The following is a 27,108-nucleotide window of genomic DNA, read 5'->3' as shown; positions in this document are numbered from 1 at the left end:
GGAAGAGGTTCGCAAAGAGAAGCAGGAGCAGGGTGGCATGCCAGGTCCCCGCCCCCAGCCCCTCTCCCGTGTGGGACACTGTCCCTTTAATAGACTCCCTCTGCCTGGCGCTCTGCGGCTGGGGAGTAAATTTCTCTCTGTCATCAGGTCGCGGGGAGAGGAGGAGGAGGAGGAGGAGTTTGTTAATGTTCAGTTTGTTCAGCGGGATCGATGTTTGCTGGCATCGCCTCGCCCTGTCTTGTGTGTGTGAGAGTGTGTGTGTGTGTGTATGTGTGTGTGCATATGTGGGGGGTGTGAGTGCGTGTGAGAGGAAGCGAGAGTGCGTGCGTGTGTGAGTGTGTGTCTGTGTGTGTGTCTGTGTGTGTGTGTGAGAGTGAGTGAATTCCAGATTTTCTGTCTTTCCCAAACCCGCTCCTGTCCTCTCGCATATCACTCACAGACGGGGATCTGACAGCAGCCACAAACCTACAGTGAGTGATCTCTCTCTCCCCCCAGCACGAATCCGCCATAGAGATCGGCCAGGAGGAGGAGGAAGAGGAGGAGGTGGAGGAGGAGGAGGAGGAGAGAAAGAGGAGAAGGAGGAAGAAGAAAAAGAAGAAGAAACCACTACCTTCCCAGGATTGCCTTTTTTTTTTCCTTATCTTTACGCGCGCGTGTGCGTGTGGCGCGTGTGCGCCCCTCATCCCTTCCATCCGAACCCGGTCTTGGATGTTTAATAAAGAAATCAAGTGTCTCAACAGTCACCAAAAACAAAAACAAAAACAAAAAAAAATCCAAAAAAGCAAAAACAAAACGAGAGAGAGAAAGAGAGGGGAAAAAAATTCAAAACAAACAAACAAACAAGGCACAGCCAACCTCTACTTCAAACCAGCCGGCACAAGCCACCCGTGTCTGCCATCCAGAGAGGGGGGTCTCCGGCCCGTGGTGGAGGAGTTGCAGGGGGGATCGTCAGGGGGACAGAGGCCGAGAGACGCCCTAGGAGCCACCGGGCAGGAGGCGGAGGAGACCCAGACAGGCGAGCGAGACCGCGGGCCCCCGCGCACGGCTCGGGGCTGGGGCGCCAGAAGTGGGACTGGAGCGAAGTTGAGCGATGCCAAGGAGGAAACAGCAGGCACCCAAGCGGGCGGCAGGTAAGAGAACCGGCTCCACTTCGCGGCTGCCCCTCGGGCTGCTCTATGCGCCGAGCCCCTCACCCGCCTTCTTTGCCCCGGGTGCCCCAGGATGCCACCCCCAAGCTTTCGGGGCAGTTGCTCTGGGTGTCACTCTCTGCTCTGATGATAACCTCATCCTCTCTGCCTTCTGCGGATCTCCCAAATCCTCCCCTTTCTAGGCTCTGGTTGGGTGGGGGTAGCTATCCCACCAAGCCTTCCCTCCTTAAACTTTTTTTCTTCTACCCTCTACCCCACCCCTAACTTTCTCCCAGTCTGTTCCTTGCTGCTTGGGCCAAAGCCGGGTTGAGGATTTGGGGTGTGGAGTAGGGAAGCAGTCCTTCCACCCTTTCATCCCTCGGGGTGGTCAGTGCCAGTGGCTTCTGGCCTCAAGGGACAGCGTGTCCTCTCACTGGGGTTCGGGGCACTGAAGTGTGAGCCATGCCCAAGCCTGGGCTGCAGGCTGGCTTTGGGGCAAGCAGTGGGAGTTTAGCTTTGATCGCCAAGGTGGAAAAAACCACTTTAGAAAACGCATGGACCTTTTAATATGTTTGCTAAAAGGATCCACATTTGGGAATCTAATCAACACTACCTTCTCTTTAAAAAAAAAGGTGTGTGTGTGGGGGGGGAGATGCCCCATAGAACATTGAAGCAGCTCTGATTTTTCTTTGCCCAGAGAGAGTTGCAAACTTTGTAAATTGATTTGTATGGTAGAAACTGTTCCATCTGAATTCTCACTCCCCCCCCCCCCCCCAAAAAATAAAGAGACGAACAGGTTAATGGATCAGTATAATAGACCTTCTAAAGGATTTTTTTTTCTTTTGGGTTGCTTAATTGCTTTTTTAATAGTATGCTGGGGTTTTGTTTCTCGGAAGTGTAATATGAAAGTTCATTTTTCTCCTGCCAGACCCACCCACTGAAAAATCAGCTTTCCACTTGATTGCTAGTTTTGATTTGACATTTGATTGATCACCTGTCATCTCGCTGCCTTTGATCTATTCATTCTTGATATATATCAATAAATCACTCACCATGGTAACTCAGAGTGCTAGTGACGCAAGCCTTGCCCTCTAGATTCGGAGCCAGACATGCACAATTATTATCTTGTTTGGCTTTTAATGTGGGCGTTTTTATTTCTTTGTGTCCTTTAGTTGAATCAGGGCTTTAGCAGAAAGCTTAAGTTGTTTTTCTTCCCCCTCTCTGTCTTTACCCTCTGCTTAAGGCAGTATCAGCTAAGGCTCATCTTCGGCAGACCCATTACTGCATATCCTTCTGTTTCAACTCGCGCGAAACGTTAGGGAGAAGTTCAGTGGAGCACTTTCATAAACTTTTGCAAAGCCACCCTCAGAACAAATCCAAAGTTAGTTACAAATCTGGGCAAAGTGGGTGTTTGTGTCTGAACAGGCTGGACCACCAAGCTCATCCTCCATCGTGGCCTGATTCCAGCCCGAATGGCAGTCCATGTGCTTTGAAATATCCACAATTATCTTCCCTTCTGAGAGCAGAATTGCTTCCGTAAACCTTGTGTAGATTGCTTCAAATCACATGCGGAAATATCATTTATAAAGCTTTGATTTGTGTATTTTCCAATTGTTTCCCTTAGAGAAAAATAATTAAAATATTTTTAGTATCATACATATTTAGAACTTACCTAGTCAGTGAGGTATTCTTTTTATAACTCTGCTTCTTTTGAAAACAATTTCTCCCTCCTACCCCTGTCCCTCTCCACATTAACCCATTTATTTTTTTAAGAAAACTTGGATTGCTTTGCAATCTGACAGCTTTGGGGTGCATCCTGGCCTTCTAGACTCAGAAAGAGTAAGCCTGCTCTGTCTAGTTCTGGCAGTATAAGTTTAAGTGTAGCTAGATTATTAGAGATAACGTCCTTATTGTTGTCCCAAAAGAGAACCCTGGGCGACAGTCCAGCAAGAAGTAATACTGCCCTGAAAATTACTCTTTTTTTCCCCCGTTGTTGTTCCGGTAAAGGCCATCAACAACTAAGCAGTAATTTAAATTACCAGAATGAGTGGACATATCTCCTTTGGTAAGCTCATTATAAAAAGTGCATTGCTCAGAATTGCACTACTTTGATTACAATTATTTTCTGATCAATGAGGATCCAGGTGCATGTAACATAATGCTGTATTACATTATTTAAATCAGATCCTTTTCATTAAGCTGGTATCTCTTGGTGCTGGCTTGTCTATTTACTATAGTGTGTGTGTGTGTGTGTGTGTGTGTGTGTGTGTGTGTGTGTGTTATAAAGTTGTGACTACTTTCAGTTTTCTGGCCTGTTATATTCCGAGTGTCTTTATTTGTTTGTTTTAATGGCTTTTATTATTTTCACTGAGGAAGTGGAAACCCTTGTCTGGCTGAGAGGGAATAATTCACTTCATATACAGTGAGGCCCCTATTACAGCATGTATTTGCTCATATATTAATAAAGCAGGTATTTTTGCATGCAGTGTCTCTCCCCTCTGAAGTCATCGGTGCTGTACTCTGGTTTAGCCGAGGTGGTTGTTCCCAAGGAAAGTTATCCACTTTGGAATTCTTTAGTAGCCAGTTAACATCCAGGGAAATGCAAAAGGTGGGTTCTAGGACTGGGGCCATCCAAACTTTTATCACGCCTTAAAATTAAACACAATGCACAACTGTAAGTAATTACTCCCATGGACTGATGTTGAAAGCTTGTTTCTAACTTGATTAATGAATAATGTAAGATAGAAAAAGCCTGTGAGTGAATCAGAGCTGAGACTATCTTTCCCAAGAACTGTTCGAGGCAATGTGATTCCTTTGCATTATTAGTTATAAATTCCTTGTTTCAAGGAATCAATTAGAGAACTTTCTAATAAAGATGGTATCCAAGTATAATGAACAAGATGATATTATAAGTGATGGGGAGTTCTAGTCCTTATTTGTTACATTCCTCCCCCCTTCAGCAGAAGAGATGTGAGGTAGGCTGTTCTCTTTAAGGAAACAGCTAAGTCAGAACATTTCCCTCCCAAATGTCATTCTTCCTGGCTTTCTAAAGCTCTGCGATTCTACCATACTATTACTTCGGGCAAGAAAAGAAAAGTTTAGAAAGCAGCCTACAGTACCCCAGGGGTTTGTGGAAATATTGCAGAATTCTCTACTAGTATCTCGCCCCCCTATCCATTTTAGAGAAGATGGCAGTAAGATAATACAAAACAGAACAGTATTTTGATTTGTTTGTATTGTACAGGATATGGAGTAGTTAAAAATTTTAAATTGTACACTCACGCTACCACTTCTGTTTTCTGCAATCTATCGTGGTCTCTGTACACACACATGTAATACATATTTTACTTCACCATCCTGAACTATTGTTTTTATATAATGCTAGCCAGTTGCGATACAGTGCAAAAGTATTTAGGGATCATCTACACGTGAAAATCTCATGTGTATATAAATGATAGGATCCTGCTCCTGCCCACCCAAGGAGATTAAATGTTTCTTTCTTGCTGACTCTCCAAAGCTATCTGACAATCCAGATCTCAGGAAAATCTTGCAGGAAAGAATAGCTCCCTCGATTTATTTTGTTTATTTAATGTGGAGATGAATAATGCAGATTTTGTTTGCATGAATGTCCTTGTGTGGCAGTAAACATTAGACTATTAGCAATCATTACTTAAAAGTTGTAATTTGCACCTTAATAGCACAGGTTATTTACATGGGAAACATATTCGGCAGGGACAATTCTGAACACTGCAATGGAGTGTAGAGATGACCTGAGAGGTCTGCTTTAAACCCCAGGATAGCAGTGACTGGATTAACCAGGGAAGTCTCAGGGAGGGGAGGGGGCAGGCCGCTCAGGGTGAAGTCTACCTTTTATTTTCTGGCAAGTGGGATGAGATTCAAGAGAATAGACTTTGGGGTGGGGTGGAAAAGGGGCCGTGGACCGCTCAGTTGTTTAAACATACTTCAGAAAGACAAGTCCACATCTTGGAGATGGAAATACCACGTTATAGACCCTTTCACTCACCCAAACAGTATGATTTCAACAGATGAATGGAAATAACAAACACACGCACCCCCAGAGGGGCTCAGCTGCGTGAACTGTTCTGGCTATTCTGGTTATTTAAGGCAGATCCCTGGAAAAAAGGAAGGACAGGTATCTTAAAAAAAAAAAAGAAAAGAAAAGCATCCCCCACCCAGTGTTTTGGATGGAAATTGATTACTTAAGTGGTCTTCTCCCCAGTCCCCTCCTGATTTCCTTCTCCCACCTCTCACCTCACCCTTAAAGACTCAGATTGAATGGGACATTTCAAAAGCCCATTTGTTTTAGGCATTTATTGATTTCATTTTTAATCTGCCATATCAGGACACAATACATTAACCCTAATCAGCAGATTGCAAGTGACAGGGAGTTTGAGTAGAAGCTAGGTAAGGGAGGGGGGCTCTGAGAAACTTCTCGACAGTGAGACTCTCCTTGAGGCTTGGGGGTTGGACGCTGAAGCCTACTTTTGAGGAGGGGAGAAGCATTCCTCAGAAATGCCCTGCGTTTATTTTCCTACCAGCGCTCTTGATTCTAGTGCTAGCTCCTATTGCTACCGTTGGGAAACCTTGACACCCAACAAATACCTCCTAGGCATCTTTAGCAGATCTGTCCCTTGAAGCATCTTCCCTTTTGTCACATTCTCCAACAGGGGAGTGTGCTTTCATTTCATCCCGGCTGACTTCTCGCTCATTTGATGAAATTCCTCCAACTGGATAATACCTGGGATGATCTATTTATCTCCCCAGTGGCTTGGGAATTGTCCTCTCAATTGAGCAGGGTTTAAAGGGGCACCGAGCCTGGCATTATTTAGGCCATTGATATGATGCCCTTCTGCTCAGCACTGGGCTGAGCTTAGGAAAATCAGCCAGGAGGAAAACCTAGGCCCTGTGCACGTTGGTGCTGGGTCTGTAATTAGCTGACACGACCCGACCCGAGTGAAATACCCAGCGTGCAGCTTCCTTTCCGTCTCTGTATTGTACTATCAATTTTATTTAGGTATGTCGCGTTGAGGAAGACGCAGCCACTTATTTCTAAGGCAATGCTTGTAGCCACCCAAGTTCCTTCACAAAAGCACAGAATTGCCTAACAAATTCTATATTAAGACCAGGCATACACTGAGTATCATTTTCGTGTGATGCAAAGTCAGTTGGAAATACATTAAACTAACAGTTAGAGAGTGTCTTGCATCGCTTCCCTGAAGCAGTGCTTTTCATTACATATTTAATTACAATCAAATTGAGCGACTTTTATAAAGGAAAAAAATTGTAGTGATATTAAAAAAAGCTTGGCACACAAATAATTTTATTGCTTTGCAAGTTGAGAGCGCCGTTATATTTTTATTTCTTTGGGAGAAATTTATTTTCATTTTCTAATGTTGTGATAAATACAGAACGTCTTTTCTGGAGTCTGTATCTGGGAGATTTCACCCTCTACCTTCCCCAGCCTTCTTGTCCTGGAAGAGGTTTTCATGTCCTTTTTTTTTTTAGTAATTTGCAACAATTTTTTTGTTTGTTTTTAAGTTTTATAAGTTTCATGTAAAGTTAGAAATTCTCCTGTTCCTTAGGGTGACCTTTGGCAAGCAGCTAGTCGATCGTGAAGGAGCTTAGTCATTCTCACCACATCAGAAATAACCTTGTTGAGGTTGACTACCTGGATAGTGCAGGAAGAAAAACACCATGTGTTTACAGGCCTCTGTCCTACAACATTGTTTTCACAGGATTTACAGTTTTCTTTTCGTTTTTTCCCCCTACTACTGACCTTTTAGTCATTTGCTTTAGGAACTTTTTTCCAGGAAAAAAAAAAAAAGAAAGAAAAAGCATAGAAATAACATTTAGAGCGGCTTTCAAGACATTCTGGGCCTTGAGGAAGTGATAATGAAAATGAGAGACTTGACTGCCCAGCACCCACTTCTGGGCGATGTCTGCAAACTCTAGGGAAGCGTCTCTGCGAACACGGGTTCCGAATCCAACCTGGACATTAATGAGTGTCTCCAGCGGTGTGGCCGTATTCGTGTTGCTCACGTTGTCAGAGAAGCCACCGTGCGCGGGGACCTGATTCAGGTCCTTTCTGAAGACACCGTATATACATATGCAGACGCACCAAAAAGAAATCTGAGATGCAAACGGGAATTGCCCATAGATTTGTTTTTAAAGCAAACTCCATGGGTGAAATGATTAAATAATTTGGAGGAATTTGAAGTCATTAAAATAGCCATGTGGAATTTCCAATTGTTGCCTCTCTCAATCTTTTTGCATTCTCCCTACAGAAAAAGATGTCCTCTGGGCATCCTCAGATATTGTGTGATGCTTTGCAATGCCTAAAATTGTTCAAAATTTTAGAAATTAAAATTTAGGAGGCATGGTAAGATAATCCTATTATTAATATATCAGTATTATTTAGTTATGCTTAAGAAAGGGGGGGTGCATGAGGCAAAAGTTTTAGAGATAATTAGCTCAGAGAAATTAAATGGGGGGAAAAGAATACCTGAATCACATTTGGAAGCATTTGTCTTGAATTTTGCTCATCTAAATGAGAGCTACCTATGTGTGTTGGAACGCTACTCAACAATAAAAAAAGAGAAGCTATTGATATATGTAGCAACCTGGATACAACTCAAGGGGATTGTGCTGCTTTTAAAAAGTCAATTCCAGAGGTATTATATATGATATGATATGATTCTATTTATATTACATTTTGAAGTGGCGAATGTATAGAGAATTGGAACAGCTTGATAAAAGTTGCCAGGTTGCCAGAGGTTAGGGACTGACTGAGGGTGCTAGGGAGGCCTTCTGGGAGGAAGATGGACGTGGTTATAGAAGGCCCGAGGGAGAGATCTTTGTGGTGCTGAATGATTCGATATCTTGAATCTGGTGGTGGATGCACAAGCCTACACAGATGATAAAATCTCATAGAACTAAATAAACACACAGACATGCACACACGTGTGAAACTGGTGAAATCCGTGTCACATGAGTAGATTGCATCAATATTAAGTTCCTCCTTGTGATATTGAGCTATGATGTTGTACCCAGTTAGGGGAAACTGTTTTGAGGGGTAGATGAGATGTCTCTGAATTATTTCTTACTGTGTGTGAATCTGCAATTATCTCAAAGTATAATGTTTAATTAAAAAAAGAAAAGAAATGGGGTAGGAGAGAGGGACGGAAGCAGATCGTGCGTGGCCTTGGACACTTGATCCCACGTGTGATGAGATGCCACAGGAGGGATGCAGGCAGGGAAGCCGTGTGACTTGATTGGGCTATTAGCAGAATGTAGGCACTCATTCTGTTTCAAAGTGGTGTGGACTTGGGAATGTTGACCCACCCAGTGGACTTACCCTGGCCCCTCTGTGAGGGTGAGTAGGATGCTCAGAGTGAGAGGAGTCCCTGGAGATAGCACCCCCCACCTTTATGGAAGAATGACTCATAGTGGGATGTGTGGCATCAGTGAGGCAGTGGAAGGGCAAATGTGAGGAGCCAGGCAAATCTGGGATCCAGTTGCGCCTCCTCCCAACTCAAGGGGAGATCCTTATCCTTGGCACACCTCGGTTTCCTCATCTTCGGATGGGGACATGATTGCTTGCCTCACACTGTGGTTTGATGATGAGACAGTGTGATGTCGGTGAAACCCTTGGTGCAGTCACTGGCACTTACACTGCATCATCTTCATAAAAAATCAGTTTTATTCTCTTTCCCTTTTTTTGTTTGTTTGTGGGGTTTTTTTCCTGTAGAAATTCTAGGAGAAATCTTGGCACTTGAATTAGTCCTTAGTACCTATTAGGCACTAAATAAATATTTCCTGATGAATGAATAAATGAGGCTATAAATAAATGAATGAATAAATACTTTAATTACTGTATTACTTTGTATATTAATTAATTACTTTCAAGTATAAGGATCTCTTTTACACATTGACACTTTTTTTTGGCAGACCTCCCTACCAATTATGATTAGAGCTGCCCTTTGAATAATTATCAATTTAGGGAATATTAATGACAAAGCCTCTGATTTTAGTAATAAACTTGTATTTTCTTCAGCGTGACATCATCTGCGTTCAATTGAAGAGTAGTGATTCACCTTTTTGCAGTAAATATTGTTCATTCATCTTAGAGACAATGCCTGCTGATGATCTGAACTTGTCGAGTTCCTTGTGAAACCCAGACCCTAGGATGGAGCATTGCTGATGGAGGTGGAGGGTTGAGTATCCTCCTGTGTGACCCGGAGTTTGACCTCGCCTTCTCTTCTCTCCAGGTGCTCGGCCTTCCCAGCCCTGAAGCCTCAGACGCTCCCAGCCTCCCAGGGTTTGGCAACTCTCCCCCTCCCCCACCTGCAAACCTGTGCTCATCCCCTCAGGCCCAAGGCGGCAAAGCTTAGGGGTTGTTAAGCTAATAGGAGAAGGCTACAGGCTGTTTCCTGGTAACGCCTTCTTCACTTTTTAATTGCCACCTTTAGATAAGTGCCGGGAAGAGGGAAGAAGAGAGGCTGGCTGGTCCTGGGAAGGTCTGTCTCAGGACAAAGAGAATTGGGATCTCAGGGAGCACTGGGGAATCGTAGCAGCCTGCCGCGGAACCTGTATGTAACCAGTGTTACGGAAGCTCTGCCATGGGGCAGGTGCCGTGTGGGTGCTGGCACGACAGCCCTGAGCAGAACTGACGAGGTGCCTGCCTTCTTCAGGCTTACATTTAGTGTGGCAGACAGGTCACAAATAAGCAGATATAGATGTCACAGCACGCCAGGGCGTGGTATTGCAAGGGAGAAAATTAAAGGACGGTAAGGGGAGACAAGTGGAGTTGTCAGGGGGCAGCACTCCCAGTCACGTCTGAAAATGCAGAGCCGGGCATGCGGGGCTCTGGGGGCAGGCTGGCAGAGCAGCCAGGCGGCCTGGGACTGCCCAGGGAGGGAGAGTGAGGGGTAAAGACAGGGACAGGACCTGGTGGAAGGAGTTGGGGTCCTAACTGGACCCAGGAGCCTTGGAGAACAGGGGAGCAGCGAGAGACAGGATCTGACTTAAGATTGTACAGCATCATTCTGCTGCCGTGTTATTTATTTATCGGGGACCAAGCAGGTACACAGCTTAAGCATCAACTCAGCCAAAAGCTGCAGTGATGGTGGGGGAGCTGGGAGACTCGGCCCAAAGGGAGACAGGGGGTGCGGAAAATGGCAGCTAGTGTGAGTGAAAAGGAATAAAGCTATAGATAATAATAATAATAATAATAATAATAATAATAAAATCTATGCTTATCCTTTTAATATTTTCTCTAATTCTTTATTTTGCTTCTCTCTTCTTGTTATATATTAGGTGGTTACTGCAAATTGTCAGCCTCTGGTTTTCTGAGCCAAAGTGGAAAAGGAAGAAAGTGTTTGGAGCTGCATTTATTCTAGAACTGACTAGTCAGGGGAAGAGGCCACTCTTTTCAAAGCACATTTTCTGGAGCCCTGCAATCACCTCCTCACCCATCTCCCCGTCCCCTTCAGACAAGGGTTCAACTTCACTCCAAGGGCTCATTTTCCCAGATGTGATCTAGGGCACCTTTACCTGCCAGACTTTCAGTGTCGTTGTTAGCAAAACAGACCCATGAAAAGGGTTTCTCCTTGGGTTTTCACCAGGATTCATTGAGATAAAATCAGACAACATGCTTAGCGCGGGGCCTGGGCCATGGTAAGTGGTTAATACATTTTAGTTAATATAGTAACAAGTTCGTAGACCTCTCCGTGCCTTGATTTCCTTGCTGGCACTGTAGGAATACTAAGAACTCCCTCTTGGGTTCTTGGAAGGAGCAAATTATTAACACCAGCAAAGCACTTAGACTCGTGTCCCATCCACAGTAGCTGCTCAGTAAATGTTAAATTACTAAAATCATCACCATAACCCTAAGCTTGTGACCTTGAAGGGATCTTAGGTCTTACTGGCTTTATGTCCACAAAGCCTGGTCATCGTTGGTGCACCGTCAATTGTTTGGAAGAGTGAATGATGGTCACGTGATTATTAGGAATCCAGTGAGAAAACCCAGGGAGGTGACAGTTCGTGTCCAGGAGGTAGGATAGGCCACCAATAACTCGAGCCATCCTCTTCCCCAGTGGAAGTTCCTAACGGCTGTCCCCCTGCTGGAGCCAGCCAGAGCTCTGTGCAATGTTTAAGTTAGGGAGGGAAGCCCATTCCTGAACATTTCTGAAGCTCGAGTTGCCCCTTAGGGTGGTAGTTTTAAGTAGCACCCAGTCAGGCGAAGTGAAAACAATGTCCCCTTTCAAATGCTGGTTCAACCCCCCTGATTTAGTCAGTAAGAAAGCCTGCTGGGGTGTTAGCCTCTCTCGCACTTGTTTACAGAAAGTACAGACCTCGGATTCAGAGACTTGAGCAGTAAGTGGTGTCCAGTGAAGAAATAAAGTAGTAACACCTGGATTTTCGCTGTTCGGTTACCACCATTTAGGGCAAATGATACTGGTTTTCCACTGAATACAGTAACATAAATTTTCATTTTGAAATAAAAATATGTCATTAAATAAAAGAGGGAGTCATGATAAGGAAACGTATAAATAAAGTGATAGTTGGGGGAGGACGTTGCACAGGCCATGAGGAGAAGACAGAATGACTAAATGTGAGGACACTCGAGACACCCACAGCCTGGGCAGGGGAAGGGAATGGTGAGCCAGCTGTGAGCAAGGGCCGCCAAGTCACACTCAGGCCCGAGAAATGCCCGGAAAACAGCGGCTTTTATTAAAACTTCAAAAAAAACTTTGAAAATGAAAAGGAACTTCCCCTCCCAGGGTGTCAGAGAGAAGCTCTGGAAAGTGTGTACTGGCCCAGGAAACTTTGCAAATATGGAAGGACTGGAAATAATGTCCTGGTTTTGCATCTGGAATCAACCAGTGCTTCTCAACCTTTATTTGCTATCCCCATCACTTGGAGAACTTGATAGAATGCAAATTTGCAGATTCCAAGGCCAGAACCCAGCAGTTCTGATTCTGTAGGGTGGGGTGAGGTCCCCAAATCCGCATTTTAAGTACCCACTTTGACTTCTAATGACAGGATGTGTGTGTGTGTGGGGGGGGTGCCTAAATTCTCTCCCCTTCCCTTTTCTCTTCCTTTTCTCTCTGTTTCTCTCTTAATGCCAGAGTACTCAAATATTTCAAAAATTATTTGAGAAGTCCATTTTCACTTTTTGCTTTTAGTCAACAGAAAAAAGTATAATTCTTTTTTCACTCTCACTCTCTCATGGCAATGACCTATGTTTTTAGAAATGGTGGGGACCACTTTCTCTAATGTATTACAACCGAGAAATGCATCCATTTATGCACTTAGCTACCTGGTCGCAGCAGCAAGCATCCGAGCCCAGAGAGTCCCTCCATTAAGAAGGAGAGGGACAAGCGATCCAGCAAATCTATAATGGGGTTCTGTCTGCTAAGGACACAGCTAGAACCCTGGGTACCAGAGTCAAGAGACCAGGGATTAACAAGGGACCTCCCCGACCTGGTTCTTTATTTCCTGCACTCTCTAAAATTCTGGAAACTCTGTTGGCTGAGAGGGCAGAAAACCCGGCTTAATTTTTTGGAGCCAGATCCACTTTCTTGTTATCCTTTTCGCATTTTCTCATACTTCAATGATTCCTCTTCTTTTGTTCTTTGTTAATTCCCTCTCTCTTGCCTGCTTCTTTCTAATAATCAGACTTCCGAGCCCTTTTCTGTTGGGCAGCTGTGCCTCCACAGGTGAATGTGATAAAAACGATGATGGCAAGGATGAGGAACATGATATGAGTCATTGTCGTAATGGCTACTATTTATTGACCTGGATAACACGAAACCAAAAAGTATACACACTTAGTAGTTAATGTTCGCCAAGCATTGACTACATACAGGTCATTTACATGCAGTTTCTCCCTACAACATTCCAAAAGGCAGTTCTAGTTATTATTGGCCCATTGAATAGATAAGGAAATTAAGTTTTGGAAATTTCACGTAGCTTGAAGATCACACCAGCTTTTAACTATGATATTGAAACCTGGGCCTGCATATCAGAGTACAAGTGCTCAGACACCGTGTGGTGTTTCTTCTTACAGTATTTAATGCTTAACAACAAAGTCACATAAATAAATGCTCACAATCTAGTACCGATACAGGCAGGCCAAAAGGAACTGAAATTTAGCATTTTTTCCAAGTGAATGTAAGTCAATTATGTCAAAGAAAAAAAAAAAAAAAGAGGCTCACCCTGCTTATCTCAATCCCTAAATACCGTATTTAAAAATCCATAAAGATTTTTAAAAAATACAATTTTAAAAACCTCTTGAGCTTTCCACAATGGCATTTTCATAAGTCCATTCCTGTTTTACTCAACAAAAGTGGAAAAAACACGTGCTCACCCCCAACACCATCCGTCTGGGGTGTCTCAATAAGCAGCCGTGCTCTCCCACTTCCTACAGCATCTCTGAGGATGTGGTGTGGAGTCAGACGCGCTCATCTGTTCCCCATAAATCTCTCCTAGGCCATGACTCCTCCTGGCCAGCAGAAACATGGGCCACAGGCAGTGACAACACCCTGTTATTTCTTCTAGCAAATGAAAAGCTACCCTTGCAGATTTCTCCTTTAGAATCTCTTAAAATATTTATGGTCAGGGTTTGTAAAGGTGTTTCTTTCTTGTAAGTATTTAATTATAGGTGACATTTAAATGAGTTCTCTGAATAATATGAAAAAAAGATAACCTCAAAATTCAAGGGATCATAGCTCAGAAGAAAAATGTTGCTTACAACAGAAATCATGATAGGCTCTTTCATGAAAAAAAAATCAATAATAGTTTTTAGTTGGTGATGGTGAAGAGGGAATTATTATTTTTAATATGGGTAACATTTTGGGTTTTTTTCTTTTTAGTTAATGTATAATTGATATAATATTTCATATGTACATCATAGTGATTTTCTATATATATATATATATATATATATCACAAAATGATCTCCAAAATAAGTCTAGTTACCATCTGTCACCATACAAAGTTATTAAAATATTATTAGCTGTAAAAAAAAATATTATTAGCTGTATTCAGTATGCTGCACAGTACCTCCTCATGACTTTTCTTTATCTTATAACTGGAAATTTATACCTCTTAATCTCCTTCACTTATTTCACTTATCCCTTGACCCCTCCCCTCTCTAGTATCAGTTTATTTCCTGTACTTATGAGCCTGTTTTTGTTTTGGTTTATTTGTTTTGTTTTTTAGATGCCAAATATAAGTTAAATCATATCATATTTGTCTTTCTCTGTTTGACCTATTTTTGTATTTAGATAATATTCACTAGGTCCATGCATGTTGCTAAAAATGGCAAGATTTTGTTACTTTTATTGGCTGAGTAGTATTACAGTGTGGCATACCTTTTTTCATTTATTAGTGGCCACTTAGGTAGCTTCCATATCTTGGCTGTTGTAAATATTGCTGCAGTGAACATAGGGATGCATCATCTCTTCAAATGAGTGTCTCGTTTTCTTTGGATAAATACCCAAACGTAGAATTGCTGAGTCATAGTTCTATTTTAATTTTTTGAGAAGTTCCATACTGTTTTCCATAGTAGCTGCACCATTTTACATTCCCATAACATAAATGGCATTTTGAAACAAACCTTTGTAATAAGACACAGTTTGGCAAACTGCCTAGCTATCTGATTTGAGGTTATTTTAATGAGAAATGGAATGAAATTATCATCCTATTTTATTGTCTTTAACATAAATCTCTTCTTTATTAATATTGGATGAAAACAGTCAATCAGATGGAATGGAAGAAAGAGCTGTAATAAGATGAGCTTATTTCACTTGATCAGTAAATTTCAGATATAAAGGAATTAAACTTTACAGATAAAGTTAAGTCCTCTTTAAACACCAAACTTAAAATCTCTATGCCTGAGTCCTACGAAATAGGCATAAGGAGAGAGAGTGCTTACTTCCAAGCACCATTATGAAGATTTAAAAAAAAATGGATACTTATTAAGTACTTAGAATGGTGCTCAGTGCATAATAAGTGTTCAGCAAGTATTATTTCCCCCGTCACTCTCTCCCCAGAGATAGGCACTATTAAGAATTTAGTGTGTATATCTTCCATTATTTATAGTTTCACCTGATTATATATATGTAGCTAGGAGCATTATTATACTTTTGTATATGTTTTAAATTTTTTATGTAAATAGTTTCTCACTGTATTTTACAAATTGGTTATCACTCTGTTTGGGACTCCATCCAAGTATATAGGTAGATGGAGGGAGGGAGGAAAGGAGGAAGGGAGGAAGGGAAAGAAAGAAGGGAAGAGAAAGAAAGAGAAGATAGATTTAAAAAAATTGATAGAGCTGATTCATTTTATATACTTTATAATATTCTACCATAAGCATGTACATTTTTGCTCATTTATCAAGTCCTTTGTTAACAAGCACTTAGCATATTTTAAAGTTTTCACTATGACACATGATCCTATACTGCATATTCTTGGGAATTTTTACCATTGTAACATAAGTAATTTAGATAGAGAAAAACACTTGTGAGATTTTACTGCATTTAGTGAGAGAATCAGTTGAGAAAAATAAACAACATTTAAACAGCTAATATCTCATACTTTGAACATAGTTGTGCCTTTGCGGAGATGTACACTTCCCTAACCAAAAATTTAACTGGTTAACTTGCACATAGTAGTCACTTGCTAAATATCTCCCTGAAGTAAGTAAACGGAACATAAATAAAATATGTCAATAATCCCAATAATGAGTGAGACTCAGCCAGCCATCAACATGGCTGGAATCCAAGAACATCAAAAACTATTACTTGGGACCTGGCCGGTTGGATCAATGGTGGAGCGTCGGCCTGGCGTGCGGAAGTCCCAGGTTCGATTCCCGGCCAGGGCACACAGGAGAAGCGCCCATCTGCTTCTCCACCCCTCCCCCTCTCCTTCCTCTCTATCTCTCTCTTCCCCTTCTGCAGCCAGAGCTCCATTGGAGCAAAGATGGCCCGGGCACTGAAGATGGCTCTGTGGCCTCTGCCTCAGGCGCTAGAATGGCTCTGGTTGCAACGGAGCAACGCCCCAGATGGGCAGAGCATTGCCCCCTGGTGGGCATGCCAAGTGGATCCCGGTCGGGCACATGCGGAAGTCTGTCTGACTGCCTCTCCGTTTCTAACTTCAGAAAAAACAACAACAAAAAAGACCCTATTACTTGTACCTTGGGGTGGGGTAGGGAGCAGAGAGGAGTGAAAAGAAAAGCATGACTAACAGAAAAGAAATTGCATTTGTCCTTAGTGTTTGTAATGGACAGAATTTCTTTATTTTATTTTTTAAAATTAATTGGGGTGACATTGGTTAATAGGATCTTACAGGTTTCAAGTGTACATTTCTGTGATACATACTGCATTCTACATATTGCATTGTGTGCCCATGACCCCAAATCAAATCATCTTCCATCATCATGCATGTAGCCCCCTTTACACTTCACTACCCTCACCCCCTACCCTCTGGAAACCCCACTATACTGTTGTCTGTATCTATGAGTCTCAGTTTTATAGTCCACATATGAGTGAAATCATATGCTTCTTTGCTTTTTCTGACTATCTTTTTTCGCTTAGCATAATATTCTCAAGGCCCATCCATGTTGTCGCAAATGGCAATATTTCATCTTTTCTTATGGCTGAGTAGTATTTCATAGTATATATGGAATCCTGTATCCAATCCTCTATCAAAGGACACTTGGCTTGTTTCCATGTCTTGACCACCGTGAATAATACTACAGTGAACACAGGGGTGCAGGTATCTTTGTGAATAAAGGTTTTTCATTTTGGGGGTGTAGATACCCAGAAGAGGGATTGCTAGGTCTTATGGCAACTCTATTCTTTTATTTTTTTATTTTTTTATTTTATTTTTTTAATAAATTTTTATTAATGGTAATGGGATGACATTAATAAATCAGGGTACATATATTCAAAGAAAACATGTCTAGGTTATTTTGTCATTAAATTATGTTGCGTACCCCTCGCCCAAAGTCAGATTGTCCTCCGCCACCCTCTATCTAGTTCTCTGTGCCCCTCCCCCTCCCCCTAACTCTCTCCCTCCCTCCCTCCCATGTCCTCCCTCCCCCCACCCCTGGTAACCACCACACTCTTGTCCAGGTCTCTTAGTCTCATTTTTATGTTCCACCAATGTATGGAATCATGTAGTTCTTGTTTTTTTCTGATTTACTTATTTCACTCCTTATAATGTTATCAAGATCCCACCATTTTGCTGTAAATGATCTGATGTCATCATTTCTTATGGCTGAGTAGTATTCCATAGTGTATATGTGCCACATCTTCTTTATCCAGTCTTCTATTGAAGGGCTTTTTGGTTGTTTCCATGTCTTGGCCACTGTGAACAGTGCTGCAATGAACATGGGGCTACATGTGTCTTCACGTATCAATGTTTCTGAGGTTTTGGGGTATATACCCAGTAGAGGGATTGCTGGGTCATAAGGTAGTTCTATTTTCAGTTTTTTGAGGAACCACCATACTTTCCTCCATAATGGTTGTACTACTTTACAGTCCCACCAACAGTGAATGAGGGTTCCTTTTTCTCCACAGCCTCTCCAACATTTGCTATTACCCGTCTTGGGCAACTCTATTCTTAATTTTTTGAGGAACCAGATAGAACTCAGCTGGACAGCTGTTGTCTTCTAGATGCTGGAGCTCCGTGGGGTATCAGGCATGGGTGGTGGGGTCAGGAAAGAATTTTGTTTTTTCAGTGTTACAAGTTGAATCATTAACAACAGTTAGTCCTGAAGTTTAACATGTTGAACAGTTAAAGGCACTTGAGCAAACATGTATGGAGGTGCACTTCCTGGTCCTGGGGTGGAACTATTGATAAGATAGGACCCCAAGGTTTAGCGGGTTCATGTCGTATCAGATGCTTTTCACAACCAGGACCAGTGTCATCCTTAGGGTGTGCATGTGCGTGCACATGTGGGTCTGTTTTATCGTGTGTATAAGCTATGAACATGCACATATTACATGTATTGTGGATATATGTTTTATGTACTACTGGGTTAGGTATGCTGTGAGTGTTACTATGTGTGTTTGGGGGACAGTGTAGAAAGCTGGTATGCATGAACTTGGTGTTTGCGGTGGACATAGTCTATGCTTCTGTGTGTGCTGAGGCTGAGCTGCTCATGGAATCACCGCAAGCCCTTCAGGACTTTCCCGTGAACCTGAAGTCAATGTTGTAGTATATTTCCCCAGGGAGCCTGTGTGGCACAGCTCCTGCCCTCCTGGTTGTGGCCACGAGTGGGAGGGAAACAAAACTATAGTTACACCGAGTTCCTGTCCCCCAACAAGAATATTAGCACTAGGTGAGGAAGTTCTCAGTGACAGATAATAATGCCAGGAAGCAGGCTGTACACCCTATTGTAATTTCTGTTTTGTTTTCCATGTCACGGATTCAGCTTTCACATTGTGAGGGCCATTTCATTTGCTGTACCTGGAACACAGTAGGTGTTTTGATCGAATACATGAGGGAATGAATGAAGGACCAAACAAAAAAAGCAATGACTGAACAAACAGTTATCCATGGTTTCTGGAGCCTTTGGGATATTTAGCTATCCAGGTCATGTGTGCCCACATGGCTGAATCTGGTAGGTGCTAGGAAATAGTGTTGAACGACTGAATGAATGCATGCACACTCACGTGTGAATGAATGTGTGCTTATCTCAGAAGCAGGCTCAGCAGCCCTAAGGAAACAGTTCCCTGGTGGGCTCTTTATTCTTCCTCTGTGATCCCACAGGAGCACCTTGTCTGCTGTCCCTTTGGTTTAATTATTGTTCTCTGAGATCAGCATGGCAGCCCTTCTGTTTACTGTCAAACCACAGCCGCAAATGGAGAAATAAAGGACGAGGGGGAAGGTCTCTATTTTCCAGGTACGGGAACTTCCCCGAAGATATTTTTCTTTAGAGAGGTGAAAGGAAGGTGGAAAAGTTGGGGATATGAGTTTCCAAACTTGCCAAGGACATAAACCAACAAAATTGTGTTGCTCCTTCCATAAATGTTTAATAAGTTTTATCATCTTGTGACTAAGGTTAAACAAATGTGAGTCCTTTGAGGAATTATTTACTGGAAGCAAAGTTATAGCATCAACATCTGTGTTTCCAATCATTTAGATGAGGAATAGATCAGATAAATCATGAGTAAGTTCAACAAAATAACTTCTGTATTATCATCTCTGGAGAAGAATACCGTAAGTAACTCCTTTAGGTGCTTTCTCCATTGGAATGTAGGCTTTTTTTTTTTTTTTTGGTTAGACTTCAGACTTCTCTTTTTTTTAATTCATTTCATTATCTTCAAAGAATACGTCTTTACTTCTTTTTGTGTGTGTGGAAAGTTACCATAAAAACATCCACAATAGAAGGACTTAGAAATTTCTCTCAGGGAATCTGGCTATTTCAGCCAACGTTCTCATTTGGGAATGGGCTAACAGTTCCAATATATAACATCCATATAATTTAACCTCATAAATTTCTTTTTTTCACAGTGATGTAATGGGGAGACTGACCTGGAGTTTGTAAACGTTCCCTGCCCTGTGCATTCCCTCGGGCAACATAACATTCTAGACAGTGTTTTATGTGCCCTGATTAAAATATAACATATTCTTGCATTTCCTGTGGACTGGCCCGTAGTGCTCTTGGAGGAGCATTGAAGGAACATGGAGATATTTTCAAACGTATAACAGTGCTCCGTGTGAGGTTGTTTTCCTCTCTCTACTCTCTCTCTCTCTCTCTCTTAAACAATGATCTGATTTTCATTTTAGACCACAGTCCCCTGAGCTCACTCCACAAGAAAAGTTTTGTGCTTTGGTTTAACTTTTGAATCTGCCACTGCTCTCCAATAAATAAACAGGAGTACTTGTTTGTAATTCCAATTTGAATTCTCAGGCATGGACTTCGAGCCGCTCTCCTGCCGTGGAGAGAAGGAACTGGACAAGTTCATGGGGAGTCACCCAGCATCAAACGGTAGCAATGGAAACTCACAACCTTCTTTATTAAAAGAAAAAAAAAAAGTCTAATGAAAATGAGGGAAGGTCGTCCTACAGTTCCTGCATCATGAAAACAACAGCTGAGACAAATACAGGGTGGGACAAAAGAAGATTTGCAGTTGTTCATATGGAAAATAATGCAATTAATATATAACACAAGAGTAAACTGTGTATTGTGTATTCACAACAGTAAATCTACTTTTGCCCCACTCAGTAATACACCCAACCAACCCTTTTGTGGATTGAGATGTTATCATTTTCTATGAAAGAAAAACAGAATAAAAATAAAAGGCAGCCCTTGCTTTACAGAAGAGCAAAGGAAAATTTGGGGGGTGAGGGTTTGAGCTTGGAACTTAGCTGGGCCAACATTGATGCTGCCTGATACGTCTTCCAGGGCACAAATCTCATTCCAGCAACAAAATGAAAGAGGCACGGAAACTGCAAGAGGGAAGGAGGGCTGGTTGGATCAAACTGATTTGTGGGAGGTAAGTTTCTTGAAAGTAGTACAGTGTGTCCGTAAAGTCATGGAGCACTTTTGACCAGTCACAGGAAAGCAACAAAAGACGATAGAAATGTGAAATCCTCACCAAATAAAAGAAAACTCTCCCAGTTTCATACCTATTCAGTGCAGTTCGATGTGGGCTCACGCACAGATTTTTTAGGGCTCCTTAGGTAGTTATCCCGTATAGCCTCTACAGACGTGTCACTGACTGATGGCCTACCAGAACGGGGTTTCTCCACCAAACTGCCAGTTTCCTTCAACTGCTTATCCCACCCAGTAATGTTATTCCTATGTGGTGGCGCTTTATTATAAATGCGCCGATATTCACTTTGCACTTTGGTCATGGATTCGAATTTAGCAAGCCACAGAACACACTGAACTTTCCTCTGTACCGTCCACATCTCGACTGGCATGACCGTGGGCTGCTCCGCTGTATACATGGTGTTACGTCATCACCTGCACATGCGCACATGCTGCCACATCATCCTACAGAAACTGGGAGGGTTTTCCTTTTATTTGGTGCAGATTTCACATTTCTATCTTTTGTTGCTTTCCTGTGACCGGTCAAAAGTGCCCCATGACTTTACGGACACACTGTATATGTATTTGAGAGTCACTTATTAATCCATTATTTTCAAGACCCTGTACTGTGTACCAGTGTTACAGGGATGAAGAAGGCACATCCCTGTCTTCAGAAATTACTAATGGAATGCCTAGAATAAAGCCAAGGAGGGAGAGAGAGAAGGTTGGATGGATGGATGGATGGATGGATGGATGGATGACTGGATAGTAGATGCATGGATGGATACATGAATGGACAGATGGAAGGATGGATGGATGGATGGATGGATGGATGGATGGATGATTGGATAGTAGATGCATGGATGGATACATGAATAGACAGATGGAAGGATGGATGAAGATGATCTGTGATTCATGAAGAACTGAAACTCATTCCTATTTGTATGTTTGTTTGTTTCTGGATATAATTGTTGATCTGCCTTGATTTTATCCCAGGCAGCCCTTTGACATGTTCATGAGTGATAGTTCCCTCATTTCTCTTCTGACTAATCTGTCCTGAACCCAGTCTCTTCTTTCCTGCATGTTAGCCCTGCTCAGCTCTTATGAACTGGGGAAGTTTCCATATTTGCTCAAGTGGACACTCTGAGTCTTTTTCACTGTTCACTACAATCCTTAATGACATCAAACTTATCACTCTTTTGTTCCCTGAAATAATTATAATCAGATCCATGAACATGTCTCAAGAGTCCACTTTATACCCACAACCGTAAACGTACTTTTGCCCCACTGTGCATAGTGAACTCAGGATTTAAGCCCAGGTGTGATTGACTCCCAAGCCACACTCAGGACATAATTCTCGAAGCTAAATTTTTATTTTGACAAATCCTGCAATAAATTTTTATTTTGATGAATCCTGCAATAAATTTTACATCATCTGTGTGAGTCAACTGAGCCCCTGCTTCAGCACCTATGGTTACATAGACCAGAAGGTTGGGACTAGGATAGGTCTTTCTCTTTGACTCCACCTTCCCTCCTTCTCAGTCGGCTCCTACGCATGGTGATTGCAGGGGTCACCTGGCAGCATCTGGCTTAGCAAGTCTGGCAGAAGAGAGCACCTTCTTCACAGGATCCCCAGCGAATGTCCCAGAGTTTCTGTTGGCCCATGTGGGTTTATATGACACTCCCTGAACAAGTCACTGGCCTGCCTTACCCATGTGTACACCCAGCACCACAGAAGATAAGAGTGGCTAGCGGCAATTTTGCCAAAGCAAAATCAAGGTGATATTTGTCAAAATAAGAGAGAATGGTTATCATGCCAGCAAAGTTAATAGCGTTATATGATATGCTCTGAAGGTCATAACCCAATGGCTTTGAACTCAGAGGTTCAAGTTCAGGTTGTTATTTACTCTCTGTCTAACCAAAGACAACTTATTTAACCGTCTGAGCATTAGTTTCTTACTTTTTTTCCCCATCTTCTTCTTTTTCCAAGTGAGAGGAGGCGAGATAGACAGATGCCCACACATGTCCTGACTGGGATCCTCCCAACAACCCCTGTCTGGAGCCGATGCTCTGCCCATCTGGGGCCATGCTGCAACTGAGCTGTTTTTAGCACCTGAGGCAGAGGCTCCATGGAACCATCCTCAGGGCCTGGGGCCTATGCGCTTGAACCAATTGAGCCATGGCTGCAGGAGGGGACTAGGGTGGGGGGAGAGAGAGAGAGAGAGAGAGAAAGAGAGAGAGAGAGAGAGAAGGGGGAGGGGGAGGGGTGGAGAAGCAGATGGTCACTTCTGTGTGCCCTGACCAGGAATTGAAACCGGGACATCCACATGCTGGGCCAAGGCCTATCACAGCCAACAAGCCAGGGCCAGTTTCTTTTGGGAAAAAAACAATTCCCGATACCACATGGAGTTGCCCAGTAGGTTATATAAATTGTGTACATAGTGTCTCTAACGTATGTTTGGCACATAGTTAGCACTCAGTAAATGTTAATGTCGTGGTTGTGATCTACTAGAATAGCTACGTTAGTCTTTGGAGAAAGATGTACTCTTGTGAGGTCTTCATTTTTGCTTCTGGCACATAGCTTAATAAACAGGCTCATACAGAGTGGAAGCAGAGGGGAAACACAGCTCCTAGGGTGAGCCAGCAGGTTCAAAGGACCACGTTCTAAGCCTGGCTCACCATAGCTGCTTTTTGGGTAGGGCCGAAAGTTCTCCACAACTTGTGTTTCCTTTCAGGTTTTGATTTATTTATTAATTAGGCAAAATGAGAATTGACGAGCCTGAAATGATAAAGATGCTTGTGATTTAAAAAAATGTTTTTGTATGTCAGGAATGAAAGATGTGGTAAGGTTGAACGGGAGAAAAATGACTGTGTCAGAGTTAACCCGGGTAGTGTCACTCGCCTGCTTTCCTGGGGTAAGGAAGGGGGTAGAACGCAGGCTTCCATGGTGGTGGAGAAAGTTGGGAGTTTGTCTGATCTCTTTTATTGTATGTGGGGCTTGTTCAGAGAGTGACTGGTTGGACGGTGATGTGCTTTCTTGCAGAAAAACTGACAGAGCAACGCGTATTGTGCATTTGAGGTCTAGAGAAGGCTTTTCTCCTAATAGTTTATTCTTCTGCGTAGCGGTGTGTGTTCCCAGGCCGCTGACATATGCGAAGGAAATGCTGTGTTTACGTGTGTACGTGGCACTCAACCTACAACGTACCTTTGTTGGTGGCTGAATGATGTGTGTGCCTGAAGCTGCAGGTCCTGGCTGCTCTTGATTTTGTCTGAGGCATATATAATACTCTGTAGAAACCATTCGTGGTGGGTAGCCCCTCACTTCCAGTGTTATACAAGCTGCTGGCAAAGGTAATTATACTTAATAGGAGCCACCTTTGATTTAAAGCTGCAGAGGTGAGTAATTAAATTGAGCAAGCATGGGTGGGGGGTGGCATTCAACCTTTGTTTGGGGACATTTGTAGGGAGCAGTGGAGGTTGCTTACAAGGGCAGTGTTTCTTGGGCCCATATCTGTCACCCAGATTGTCTTGGAAAGACAAGAGACCCGGGAGAGATGCACCGAAGGCCCAGTGTAGCCGGCTGCGCAGTGTGGGGCTCACCTCCCAGCTCCAGCTCCAGCTCCCGGTGCAGATCAGCAGCGCCCTGCTCCCCAGCTTCTCACTGACCACCTCCTCACACAGTCACAGCCCCAGCAGGATCAGTCCTGCCAGTGGGCTGGCAGTCCTGCGATGCCTAATCCCTCTGGACCTCTGGAGAAGCCTGGGTCGGCTCAGGCACCTGCAGCAACAACAAAAGCATCCCAGTCCCTTAATCCTTTAATGATGGAATTTGAGATGATTTAGTGTTTGTAAGGTTTCATTTCAATCCTATGCGTGGCTATTACTGCATTGGAAGGATTATCTATATACATATGTGTATGTATATAAATACAAATATGTGTGTGTGTGTGTGTGTGTATTTCTTTTTTGCAAGCCTAGCTTGATTTTTTAAAAATACACATGGGATGTCCTTCCCAGAGTTTCTGAATTGCAACACCCAAACAAAAGAGTTTGTGTTTGGCAGAAGCAGCCTGTTTTGTGACGACGATGCACGAGCATCTCCGTAGAGCTTGTTAGAAATGCAGACTCTCGGGCCCCACCTCTGACCCACTGAGTCAGAATCAGCATGTTAACAAGATGCCCTGGGGACTCCTGAGCACATGACACTTCAGAAGAATCAGCTTCCGGGCCCCTTATGTGAAACCCTCCCATCTGTCCTCCTGCACTCTAGCTTTGTTGTCCAGCCAGGACCTTCGCATAGTTCAGGTCTTGCTCCAGGAAGCCTTTTCTGACCCTTTCCAGTGGTAGTCAACCTGGTCCCTACCGTCCCCTAGGGGGCACTCCAGCTTTCATGGTGGGCGGTAGCAGAGCAACCAAAGTATAAATAAAAAGATAGATTTAACTATAGTAAGTTGTTTTATAAAGATTTATTCTGCCAAACTTAGTGAAAATCCTACATAAAGTACTTGTTAAGTAATTATTATATGCTTTAACTTGCTGTAACTCTGCTTTATAAATTTTATAAAGTAAAGTTACTTCCCTACTTTATAAATCACCGTTACTGTGGAACTGGTGGGCGGTTAGAAAATTTTACTACTAACAGAGATACAGAAGTGGGCGGTAGGTATAAAAAGGCTGACTACCCCTGCTTTAGACTATGCCAAATCCAGCCCATCCCCAGTATTGGCCTGAAAGTACCATGCATCTCGCTGTTTTGATCATTTTGGGATTGACGCTTTATGATTCTTGGTTTATTTAATTCCCATCTATCACTCCCTGCCTCTCTCCCCACATTAGTAAGTTTCCTGAGGTCAGGGGTCATGACTGGTTTTATCTCCTCATGTCCTGAGGCCCCAGGATGGTGTCTAGTCCATGGTAGAAGCTCCAGAGATATTCGTCCAGTGAACAGATGCATACAGTGAGGCGATATAATGAGGGCTCTCACAGGCATATTACTTGCTGCTCAGTTTATCCCTTTAGGAATTGTCAGAAAGTTTCTAGAACTATATTTATTTAATTTCAGGTGATGAGAAGACCAACACAACAGAGCTACAACTTATTAAACATTGCCCACACATTGAGCATTATCCTATTTAATACTTACAATATTTTATAAATTGCGTAAAGGAATGAACGAATAAACTGAGGCTGAAAGCAGTGCTTTCAGTGAACAGCAAGGAGGTGGAGGGACTAGAAGAGCTGCTGCTCCGTTCTTCACTCCAGCACCGAGGAGGCTGGGGCCGTGCGCTGCCGTGGGGTGTCCATCAGCTTGGCTAAGAAGTGCCGAGTTCCCAGTTCACCCTGTTAGCACCGATCCTTATTGAACACACCGACTGTGTGCTAAGCACTGTTGTCAGCTGTGGGAACTACAGTGAACTGAAGGTATCGGGCGTCTGCTCTCATGGGGCAGAGCCAGCAGATATTTAAGATGCAAGCTGGTGGAAAGGCCCAGGAAGAATGTGGCAAAGAGGTGAAAGGTGAGGAAGAAGGCCCTTCTCATTGCAGGGCCTTTGCCTCCTTCACTGCTGTCTCCCACCCCTTAGCTCAGGCTCTAGCACATAATAGGTGCTCATTTAGCATCATTTGTTGACTGACTGACAGAGGGACTCACTGACAGAGGGGGCTGAGCACTGGCTGTGCTGTATGTGACCATAAAACAGAGCAGAGAAAATGGGCCCGTCTGGGGACTGGGATTTCTGACCCTGGTGTCTAGAATATGCTCTTTCTAAGTCGCAGATTTTGTGGTTGGAAACATCAGAATCACCTCCAGAACTTTCCAAAAAACACAAGTGTTCAGCTTATTCCTTCGGCAAATTTCAGAATTAGGGTTTCCAGAGGTGGGACTCCGAATGAGTTTTTAAAAAGAATCCCACAGTTGACTCTGACCTGCATTGGTCGAGACTGCACTGCTCCAACCATTTGAAATAATACCGGTAGCATCTATTGAGTGCCCACTGTGTGTCAGGCAAAGTACTTAGTGCTGACCAACCTCATCAAGAGAGGAGGTGATGGCAATGGCAGGGACAAACATAGTAATTAATATTTACAGAGGAATTGCTTTGTGTCAAAGATCTTCATAACCGTCCTGTAAGTTGTCCTACGTCTCGCTGTGGGAATTTCAGAGACGGTTCAAAACAACATCAGATATGTGATTTTGAGTAGGGTTCAACAAATTACAGCCCAGGAGCCAAAATCAATCCACCTCCTGTTTTGTATTGTTTTGTTTTTGTTTTTGTTTGTATGATGTATGAGTCAGAATGGCTTTTGTATTTTTAAATGTTTGGGGGAAAACATGTGGAAATTTGTTTTCTCTCATGTTATGTAACTACCTACATAATAGTTTTGACTTTGCCTTTTGCATCGCAAAGCCTA

General features: G+C 42.9%; 1 protein-coding gene across 4 annotated transcripts in view; it reads left to right on the top strand.

Moving 5' to 3' along the window:
• The first annotated feature begins 233 nt into the window (after nucleotides 1–233).
• The window catches only part of TSHZ2 (teashirt zinc finger homeobox 2), a 441,429-nt gene continuing 414,554 nt past the window's right edge, over nucleotides 234–27,108 (top strand). For all 4 annotated transcript variants that reach the window (XM_066234374.1, XM_066234372.1, XM_066234370.1 and 1 more), the window contains exon 1: nucleotides 234–1,130. In XM_066234374.1, coding sequence (XP_066090471.1) covers nucleotides 1,091–1,130 — 40 coding nt within the window. In that variant the 5' untranslated portion in view covers nucleotides 234–1,090. The remainder of the gene's footprint in view (nucleotides 1,131–27,108) is intronic.

This window comes from Saccopteryx bilineata, chromosome 6 (genome assembly GCF_036850765.1).
Source record: "Saccopteryx bilineata isolate mSacBil1 chromosome 6, mSacBil1_pri_phased_curated, whole genome shotgun sequence".
Classification (NCBI taxonomy): Eukaryota; Metazoa; Chordata; class Mammalia; order Chiroptera; family Emballonuridae; genus Saccopteryx; species Saccopteryx bilineata.
This window is presented reverse-complemented; position numbering and strand designations above follow the sequence as displayed.